Raw genomic sequence first — 11,524 nt, 5'->3', positions numbered from 1 at the left:
GAATTTACTTAATGTTTAGCATATTGATCAAAAATGTTTGAGGATATTTGTTCATTAAATAGGATGAATGACAGGATTAAGCTGTGAAAGCTTAGCGTGAAGTGTCTGACTGAAGGAGGATTAAAAACCTACTGCTCACTTTTACTAGCAATCCACAAGGTGTATATATGTAGAAGGAACTCTGATTATAAGTAGAAGGAACTCTGATTATAACTATCTCTGTGAAGTTAATGTTTCTCCTCATGGATCATACTGATAGAATATAAAATGTTCAAATTGACAACAGTATTAAATATTCCTTTACAGAAGGAGATAGATTGTTTCAATAAAATTTCTTTTAACAAATTATACTGCAAAATAAGTTCAGATTTAAATTGGTGAACTTCTTTTCAATGTTATTTTGTTACTGATTATTTCAAGCAGAAACACCTGTAAGGTTAACTGGCTCATGACTGGAAGTTAAAATTTTATATGCTGTCTGATAAAACTGGGGTCCACTTGTAGTAGAACAATAATATGATTATATTCATGAAGATTAAGAGCTTATGATCTTCAAATTAAGTATTTTATTTTCCCTAAATGTGGAGAGGTGGAAAATTTGAAGAAACATCACAAAATATCTAGTCATAAAATACTAAAGGAAACAATACCAAACTGTCCTAGTTAAATGTATACTTAATGCCACCTCAGGGTCCAGTTGTGATTAGTTAATCTTTTCCTTTTTATGTTAAGGAAATAGGATTTAGGTGTATTATTACCCTGAGTCATTTAGCATCTGGTGGCAGAAGTCCAGGTCTCCTGTCTGTAGTGAAGGGATTATTTGATTACATAGCCTACCTCTGATCTTGTACTCCACATTTTTTCAGTCCCGATTTTAGTTGTTTTGGGAAACAGAATACAACACGAAACATATAAGAGGCAACTGGTGGTGAGATGAACAGAATACAATGCCTCTAGTTAGAAAGATCTGAGTTCACATGGGCAATTTCTAAACTGTAACTTTCCCATTTTATGTAGGAGGGGAGGTTTTTGTCACACCTTTCCAAACACATTATTAGAAATTGATCTAAGCATTCATTTTGATCTAAGAAACTACTGCACTCCCTCTCTCCACTGCTTTCTAATGGTGGTTAGCTTGGGGAATTCTGAGGTTATATTTACAAAAATTGAAGGTTCTGTGAGAGAAAGGTGATATTCAAAACATCTGAGTGGATCTGTGGGCTCATTGACTTGAGTTCCCTCCAACAATGCAGAGGGCAGCCTATCCATGCTTACTACTGTTGGAAATTCTTGTTTTTTTCCTTCTATAAGTTCACCACAGAGAGGTTGACTCAATGGCTGGAGGCCTTCCTTGATTTCATTTGACCCTGCAAGGATATTAGTGAGGCATCTGGGTGTCCTCCTGCCATTTCTAATCCTTACTCCCATAATCAGCCTTTCTTCTCTGTTGTATTAAATTATTCCTTGATGATGTTTTTTACTCTTGTTCTTTAAAATTCCTCATTAGTTTTACATTGCAGCTCATATCCATCTTTGTTCTCTGTGATGTATTTATTTTTATTTAGTAGCAGCAATATTCTATGTCTTGCTGTCATCTAGCAAGACCCATAGGATATTGGTATTGAAAAGACAGGTCTTAACTTTCATGGGAAGTTTGAAATTGGTAAAGGAGCTTTGTATTTTTGAAAAAGGAATCCAGCTCCTCCTGTTCAAATCTGGGGAACTCACTGTCCTTCTATAATCTCTCTTAATTACAGATAACACCCATACATTCCATATATAGATATATACTATATATACACACATATACATATACGCTGTTGTGTGTGTGTATGTGTGTGTGTGTTTATCTCTAGGGTGCCCATTCAAATACATGTTGAACACCTCTATTGTGGGACTGAGGCAAGACATTCCTCTTTTATGGGGTGAATGAAACCCTTATATTGTGTAATTTCCTTATAGGGATAGAGACTGATCAGAAACACAAGAATACTTTCTTAGAAAGAAAATGGCAGTTCTTATATATTAAGAAACCGATGTTTATTGCCCACCTTATGAACGTCAATAAATAGCCATATATTCTAGCTAGTAAGCCAAGCAAGCAGTATTTATTATGCATCTATGTGGATAATCTTTGTAGGGGTAGTCTTTGTACAGGTTAGAAAAAGGCCTCAGTTCCCCAATGTTTAAGAACTCAATTACCAAAAATAACCATGGAATGAAAGTTTCTGAGCAATTAAAGATCAGCCTTTTCAGCATGTGCACTTTTATTTCAACCTTTTTGGGTGAGAAGTTTTCTAAAATCTTCACACAACTTCCTGTAAATAAGAAGAGTGTACAAACATAATTAATTTTTATTTGATAAATCAGTGTCATCAGTATAAATTACTATAGTGTACTAAAGATACAGATGGCACAGACCATTGGGTGTTCACTTCACAAAATCCCAGAATTTGAGAATTGCTCCAACCCATACCTGAAGGGTATTTCTATTATATAACATGTAATTATCAACCATTAAGGGCTTATTGTGTTCAGAATGCTATGTTAGGCATTAGAGGAATATAAACTCTTTATACACAAATAATAATAGATTAAATTCAGTTTTGAATAATGGTTGAAACTGCCCTTTAAATTTTCTTGCCCTACATAAAACAGGAGAGTGGTTGGGCTGATTCAGAGGGTTATTTTACAGAGAACATTTAGCATATTAGATTAAATGAAGCCTAGTGGAAAGTTAAAATGCAATTGGTTTAAGGTGAACTGAATAGCAAAACACTCCCCTAGGTGTTTGTGCTAGGCAAGAGAAAGAGTATCATTTCTGGGATTGTTTAATCCTCAATTGTAATAAAACAAGTGTGCTATTTTTTTAAGATTGGGAGGAAAGTATAATCTGTGAGACAATTATATGAATAAGGGCCCATCTTTGATCACCTTATTCATTACTCAACTGTCCCAATGTTTTTGTGATCAATTTGGAAATTCCTTCTTAATAACCCATTTATGTCTGTGCATCCTGTGTCATTTTGATCCCTATCTCCCCATAAGTTTCCTACAGGAATCCACCCAATATGCTGGAGATCTTCATTTATTCCTTGATACTAATTTAATCAATATGTTCAGTATGTAGGGGATTGGCAGCATTTTTTACATTGTGTTCTGAAAATCTGTAAGTTGCCTTGAGCTTATTTCATATACATGTGTAAATATTGTCACACTTGTTGCTAGGGCCCTGCCATGGTATAGGCTGGGTCAGGTTTTCCCAAGATCTATGTAGGCTAAAATAGTAGATATTAAAAGGTAGTATTCTTTTCTTGTGACTTGATTAAAAAGACTAGCTAATGGGGCTTCCTCTTCATGAGAATATTAAAAAAAAACATAAGGAGTTCTAGTTCTCTAAAGTTTTTGGATGATAATTAGTATGGTCAACCCTGGGAAGATACATGTTCTCATTGATTTGTTTGTTTAGATAAAAGGGACTCATTTTATTCTAATATCAAACCTAAATATGAGGGTATAATTCTGAGTCAAGTCTGGCTATCATATCAAGGCATCACCATCACCACTCATGTTCACAACTTCAGGAAGCAGTGTAGTAGTGGAGGATCTTCAGAGAGGATCTGAGTTTAAATAATAACACTGCAACTTACTGTGTGACTGGGCAAGTCACGCTACTTTTGTTTCCTCAACTGTAAAATGTGTGGGGTTGATCTACACAACATCTAAGTTCTTTTCCAATTCAAAAATCGATGGTCTTATAACCTGGAATCGTCTTCAGCTTTTCCCATATTCTGCATAGAGGATAAAAATAGCTCTAAAATTAATTCTATTGTCCATAGTTCAAGATCTCATTATCTGGGTGATTTCCTAATTTGTCTCCTTAGCTCTAATCTCTCCTTTAGCCAATCCATCTTCCAGTTTCAGAGAGTCTAAAGCACAGGTAAGTTTGGTCATATCACTTCTCCACTTAATTTGCTCTGGTGGCTTCCTATTGTTCTAGTGTAAGATACAACCTGCTCTGTTTAGCATTTGAAGCCGCCTTCTTCCTATCACCATCTTACCTTTTCAGGGTTATTTTATGCAGTCCCTTTGTTTTCATTGCTATTCCTCATATGTAATACTTCATCTCTTATCTCTATGACTGATGAGGTCATCTACCAAGTTTGGCATATATTCCTTGCTCATATCAACTTAGATTTTCAAGCTTTCTTAAAAGTTTAGTTCAGGAACCACTTTCTCACAAAACCTCTGATTGCTTCCCTAATTTGGCCTACGTGTGTGTATATACATACACATGTACTTAGGAGTTATCCATTGCTTTCTCCAAAAGAATGTAAGCAACTTGATAAGGACTGTTACTTTTGTCTTTGGATCCTGAGGACTTCAAACACACTATTTAATAAATGTTTGATTTAATAATGTAGATAGTAACCTATGCATGTTTGCCTTTCCTGTGTGACTCTCATGCATGTGCTCCTAGAAATATACAGGAATCTATTGGATGTGCTGGAATCTTCCTTTCATTCTGAACATGTTGCATGGATACCACTGGTTCATGTGAGCTATCCATTGGTTTCTCTTGTTCTATATAACCAATTCATTTTTTTGCCTGGTTACAGATCTCACAGATGAGATCTGTGTAAGTCATTTGTAATGTGTTACAGCCTAATGGTTGTTATATGCCTCTGTAGTGTCCTTTGAATGCTTTCTAACTTCAATTATTTGGAGACTGTTCCATAATTCAAAACCATGTAATAATGGTATTGAAAACATAGATCCCTATTTCAAGGAGAAATGTGGTTCCGTTAGGGAACTGCAATTTCTTAAAGGCATTGTTGTCGGATTCTTTCCTCACATTTCGTTTTAGGCCCTATTTTCCACATCTAACATATGTATTGATAAAAGTGTTGCATGGGTTGTCTGTGCAAATACCTAGGCATTTTTTATTCTTTTGGTATTTCAGGTATGTCTTAAGGTAGACATACACACATCTTATTTAAAGCTCTGAAAAAACCAGTTGTTCTGAAACAGAGATGGGGATGCTGGGTGAAAATAACAATTACGTTTTCTACTATGCCTTGGAATAGTTTATTCTGAGGTACAAATGTATACTAAACAGACAAACCCTCTTGGTTTATAGATAGCTATCCAAAGAAAGATAAGCATCAATTAAAAAAAAATAGATGTACTCATGAAAATACAATTGTGGCTATTATTCAGATATGGTGTCAAATTGGCAGAACTTGTGAGCTGAATAGGACTTATTAAATATATACTTGCTAAATTTGTTCATTTGATCAATCATATAACATATTTTGTCACTTTGATTATATTGTTTGTATCTTCATTATCTCTCTCTCTCTTTTTTTTTTTTGGCAAGGCAATTAGGATTACATGACTTGCCCAAGGTCACATAGCTAAGGAATTCTGAAGTGTGTGAGGCTGGAGTTCAATTCAGGTCCTACTGATTCCAGGGTTGGTATTCTAGACACTGTGCCATCTAGCTGTCCTTATATCTGTTAATCTCAACTGAAAATATGTTCTCTTAAACATACCTATTGCAATATGTGGTATAAAACAAACATTGGGCTCATTTAATAAGTTATGCTAGTTAAAAGAATCTTTTTTTGTTTTTATTTCTTACATAATATGGATGCAGGCATAACACATAACACCATAATCCCCAAAATAAAGTTTACACACTAAACAGTTCCAAACTCCAAAATCATAGTTATAAAATCTACAGGCTCCACTAGTAGTAGTTCAGTATCTTAATTGAAAGGGCCAAATTCTGAGACATTAGCATTAATGCCTTTTCATTCTGAGGAAAATATAAAATTAAATTGCCTATGTGAAAGTCATTCTTATTTGTTCCAAAAGTCAATATATAAAACCAAGCAGTTTTGAAACCTGCATTATTTAAATTAGACAAATATTCACTGAGCACTTATTGTGCTTGAGTCCTTCTTACCTTTTTACTCTATTTCCTGTCAAAAAAATTTACCTATCTTTAATCTAGTAGCATTTAACATGAACATAAACTGAGTTTTCAAAATGATCTTTCATTGATTATCTAACGATTTTTACCAAAAAATTCTTGAGGTCAAATTCAAATATGATCTAGAATTTTTTTTTGAATACTTTAAGTTAAATTTAAATTCAGATTAATATAGTAAAAGAACATTATGGCTGCACATAATCTGTAGATATTTTTCTTTTCTTTAATAATATATGTGAATTGAATTACTAAAGTTATTCCCAGTATAAATAGATTTTATTGATATTTCTGTTTTCATTGTTTTCGACAGTTCCTTGTGCATTTTCATTATCTTGCTAACACCAGCCCACTGGCCCCAAACACGACTGGTTCCATGAAGTAGGAAATAAAAGCTGGTTGAGGCTGCTGATGAAAGCTACAGCAGGAACCAGATACATAAACACAGGTTTTATTGTCGTGTTCAATGGAACTGGAGCCTTTCTTATTATTGTGCTCCTGGTGGGCTGAAGATGGAGTAATGGAGTGTTAGTTCTTTAGGCCAAAAATACATGAATGTTTTGGACAAAGGCTTCATTCTCTGCCTGTAGTCAGCAACTTGAGGGCTTTCTGTAGATTCTGCACAGCAGTGCTTACATCTTCATATTGCAAAGCACTGCCTGCATACTTGCAGTATTTCTGAGCTCTGGCAAAGTCCTCTGGTGTTAGACGGATATCCCCTGCAAGAAATGAGTAATTAAAGAATTGAAAAAAAAAGTGGATGCAAGATACCCAATTAGGTTAAATCAATATTTACTTTGGGTACTAAATATAATATCACTTTCAAGTTATTTTACTTTATTTTCACTTCTATTTTAAGGCAATTTCATTTCTTTTATGACATTTGACAGAAATTTAAAGAATAAAGCTAAACATACTTTCATTGCATGATATAAATATAGAATAAAACTTCCCTTTCAGAAACAAGAAAAAAGCTTTTATACTCCAACAAGTTAACTGCAAGAGTGTTACATCCTGGATGAAACCAGGACAGTGGTTTCTGTGTTTATACTGGAATCACTGAAGTTTTTTCATGGAATAATACACACAGACTAAAGCTTCAGCCTCCATTTGAACTAGAATACAATTCTATCACTCCAAACAAAAATAAAGGAATGCACTTCATATTAAAATTTATGTTTTTTTAATGGAATTTTTCTCAATATGAACTAGGCTACTGTTTTTTTTTTGAGGGGAAAACAAAGATAATATTTACTCATATTTTTTTAAATCAAGGAATGATCATTCCACATTTATTTTTATCAATCTGTACAATTTTTTGATTAGAAAAAGAAATCTATCAAACATGAGCTAGCATTTCCAAAGTCTTATCAAGCTGTTAAATGACTTCTGTGGCTATATATTGTGCCTCTGAAAATACAGAGATTACACCTTCAGTGTAGATTATAATGAGAAATGTTTTTTTTTCTTTTCATGTATCTAAAGTCTCTAGATAACAACAGGACAATGAATGTTCACAATTCTAAAATCCTTGTGTATCAACATAACAGATGATAATCTCTTTAGAAGAGTCTTTTCATTTCTTATAAGAATTTCCTATATTTCAATAAGATTAAAAAACTCTGGGGTGAGAATAAAGCTAATTTTATAACACTACAGTAAATTGCAATCAATTAAGGTTTTTTAAAAGTAAAAGTAGTAGAATGTTAAAAAAATGACAAATTATAAGTCCTTCTGAAATTTAAGTGTTTTGGGTTTTTTCCTTTATATTCATTGTCAAGCACATTAATAATAATGAATATAGCCCATCAATCACATTAATAATAATGAACCTAGCCCATCAACATTCAAGTATATTTTTTAAACTGAAAATAATTTTCTTTTTTGATATCTTATTCTAATGATGCGTCTTAATTTCTTTTAAAATGATTTATCCTAGCTGCAAATTTTAGGAAATCATGATTATCTGCTTAATTTCACTTTAAGTTCTGAATATCTGGATTTGCTTTCTACTTGGATGACATGAAAACATATAACTGCCACAGCTTCTCATTTGCCATTAATTGAGATTCATTAACTTACTGTCTTCTTTGATCCCTTGTTTTTATTAATATTTTCATAAATTATCAAGAAATAAATATTAATCACCTATTTCAGAGGAGTAAATTAATCAATGATAGAGTTTGGGGTTTTTTGTTTGTTTCATTCCACAGTAATTACCAGGCAGATCTGAAATTCATCATAAATAGAACTTAAAGTAATTAAAAATTCATATTTTTAAATATATTGTTGATCTGACATTGTTTTTCATATCCTAGCATTTACTTCATTTTGTACAAAGAGTAAATTCTTTTCTCTCTGTCTCTCTGTCACACATACACACAAACACACATTTTTTTCCCCCAATCAATAATCTCTAAATAGTAATCTAAGCAAACTTTTTCCCCCAAGCATTTTGATAGCAAGAGTTAATCAGAAAGTTACTTTTCAAACTTAAAAGAGTTCTACTTAGCATTGAATTGTGTGGATACACAAGGATTTTAGAGTTGTGAACATTCATTGTCCTGTTGTTATTTAGAGACTTTAGATATATGAAAAGAAAAAAAATTTCTCATTATAATCTACACTGAAGGTGTAATCTCTGTATTTTTAGAGGCACAATATATAGCCACAAAAGTCATAACAGTTTGATAAGACTTTGGAAATGCTAGCTCATGTTTGATAGATCTCTTTTTCTAATCAAAAAATTGTACAGATTGATAAAAATAAATGTGGAATGATCATTCCTTGATTTAAAAAAAAATATACGAGTAAATATTATAATCTTTGTTTTCCCAGCCTTTAAATACTTTAGTATCATTATATCCATCATTACACCACACTGAGCACAGGGCAAACATTACATCACCACAGAGAATCATTACCTCACATTGGATAGGTACTTAACTCTAAGTACCATGCTGACCTAGATTTAAGTACACCTTTTCAGAGTTCTGGCCCTCTACAGGGAGGGAAGGAGAATCAAAGGGAGGGAAGAAAAGGAAGAAAGAAAGAAAAGAGAAGAGACAAAAGAAACATAAAGAAAGAAAACTCACATACAAAGCAATTTGTATAGAAAAAAGAATAGCAGCTCTAAAGTCAGAACACTTGGGTTCAGATTCCAACTCTGACAATAACTACTTGTATGTCTTTAGAAATGTCGTTCCCAAGCTTCAAGTTTCTTCAACTGTAAAACCAGAGGGGTTGTACTGGATGGTTTCTGAGGTACTTTCCAGTTGTAAATAAATCACCTTAGAAGTCAGTAATATTACCAAACTGGATAAAAGTAAAACTTAATATTGCTTCATTTTATACTTAATATTTTCAATGTCAAGTGAAAAGGAAATATTAAAGGCACTAGTTCAGAATTTAGCTGATTTTACTGTTAGGAAGACTTTAATAAAGAATCTAATCTTATTTTTTACATTACCAACCTTATTATTTTCTAGCACTGTGCTAAATTTAATGTTAAATATAAATATATGATAGTAGCAAAAACTCTTTTTCCTCTTTTAGTTCACAAGTTGGCCATATCTACTAATAATAAAATTGCTAAAAATAGGTTTAGCACTTTATTAGAAGTGTTAAATTATGAAGACATCAATTAGTCATAGAAAAACAATATTATTTTTATTTCATGGAAGCTTAACAAACTCATCTGGTAGTTTTTTACTCTACTGATTATAAAACTGAAGAAATAGAAAAACCATTATGTCAAACAGTTACACTATCTTTATGTGGAAAAACAAAACATGTCATTAGAAAAACAATAAAATCAAAGCCTGATTTTTTAAAAAAATTGCAATATGTGGTAATTCAACTTTCGTCTTCAGTCAGCATTTATGAATCAATTAAAGGAACAAAATTTACAGACAATCTCTTGACAATTTACAGACATATCTCAAATATATAGACAACTGAGTCAAATTTATAACAATATGAATCATTCCCCAACAGATAAATGTCAAGGATATGAACAGGCAACTTTCAGATTAAGAAATTAAAGTCAACTATAGTCATATAAAAATGCTTATTGCTTAGAGAATTCAAATTAAAAACTTGGAAATACCACATCATACTTATTAGACTAGCTAAGATGGCAGAAGAGAAAAAGAACAAATAACTTCATTTCCTTCAACAGCTAGATCCTCATATAGTATAGACTCAATGCCCTTCACTATCCTAGCCATTAATCTGTTAAGTGGTCACAGGGCTTCAGCCTAGGGTCTGGCCACCAGTTTACAGAACCACAGATTTAGAGACAGAAGAAGCTTTTGAGGTACAGATCCAAAATCCTTCATATTCCAAGCGAGGCAATTGAGGCCCAGAGAGGTTAAGTCACAAGAGTAAGCCCAGATTTTCAAGGGATGGTAGAGAGAGCACTGGCTCCAGAATCTAAAGTTAAAATCTACTGCTAAAGACTGTTGTTTATTTACTTGTATAGCACTGGTTAAGTCACTTTACCTCCTTCTGGTATAGATGATCTCCTCTACTCAAACAGCCACCAAACAAGTTAAGTCATAGACAATTCTTGAGTCTGTGCTTGCCTCCTCTTGCAGTTCCCATACAAAGCACTGCTTTGACCATTTCATCCTTTACTAAATAAATGTCAATTGCTCCCTATTACTATTAGGATATCTGCACAAAACCCCTGAAGCCTAAAGCTTGGAATGGCTCCTCCATTTAGGAAGCAGAGATAAAATTTAGAAGTAAAGAAATAGGTTGGAAATATACAAACAAGAAGAAAAAAAATTCTGATCAGACAATATGGTATCAAAGAAGAAGAAAAAGTAAAAATTCCTGCATCCAAAGCCTAAAAGCAAAATACAGATTAATCTCAGACGATGAAAGAACTCAAAAAGAATTTAAAAATCAAGTAAGAGACATAGAGGAAAAATTGGGGAAAAAAATGAGAATGATGCAAAAACAAAATAAAACAAAACAAAAAAACACGAAAAAAGAATCAAAAGCTTAGTAAAGGAGGCACAAAAAACGCAGGAAAAACAACCAATATCTTTTTGTTTCTGGTGAGGCAATTGAGGTTAAGTGACTTGCTCAGGGTCAAACAGGTAGGAAGTATTGTGGCTGAGGCTGGTTTTGAACTCAGGTCCTCCTGACTTCAGGGCTGGTGCTCTATTCACTGCACCACCTAGCTGGGGTTTATTTTACCCCCCCCCCCAAAAAAAAAAAACAACAACAACAAAAAAAAACAAAAAACAGTATCTTAAAAAAAAACAAAACAAAACAAAACATAATAGCCAACTAGTAAAAGAGGCACAAAAATCCAATGAAGAGAAGAATGCCATCAAAAGCAGAATCGGCCAAATGGGAAAACATACAAAAATTCACTGAAGAGAATTTATTAAAAATAGAAACGACTGAACGTAAAAGGAAGTACAAAAGCTCATTGAAGAAAATAAATTCTTTAAAACTTAGAATTGGAAGCTAATGATTTTTATGACATTAACAAATAAAACCAAAAAGATGAAA

At 32.9% G+C, this 11,524-nt stretch overlaps 1 protein-coding gene across 1 annotated transcript in view; it reads right to left on the bottom strand.

The window, feature by feature from the left end:
- Positions 1 to 5,602: 5,602 nt before the first annotated feature.
- VTA1 (vesicle trafficking 1) overlaps positions 5,603 to 11,524 on the bottom strand; it is a 79,287-nt gene continuing 73,365 nt past the window's right edge. The window contains exon 8 of the mRNA XM_051997864.1: positions 5,603 to 6,714. Within this exon, the coding sequence (XP_051853824.1) occupies positions 6,569 to 6,714 (146 nt within the window). The 3' untranslated portion in view covers positions 5,603 to 6,568. The remainder of the gene's footprint in view (positions 6,715 to 11,524) is intronic.

Source organism: Antechinus flavipes, chromosome 4, assembly GCF_016432865.1.
Source record: "Antechinus flavipes isolate AdamAnt ecotype Samford, QLD, Australia chromosome 4, AdamAnt_v2, whole genome shotgun sequence".
In the NCBI taxonomy this organism is placed as follows: domain Eukaryota; kingdom Metazoa; phylum Chordata; class Mammalia; order Dasyuromorphia; family Dasyuridae; genus Antechinus; species Antechinus flavipes.
Note: the sequence above shows the minus strand (reverse complement) of the source record. Positions and strands in the feature narration are given on the sequence as shown.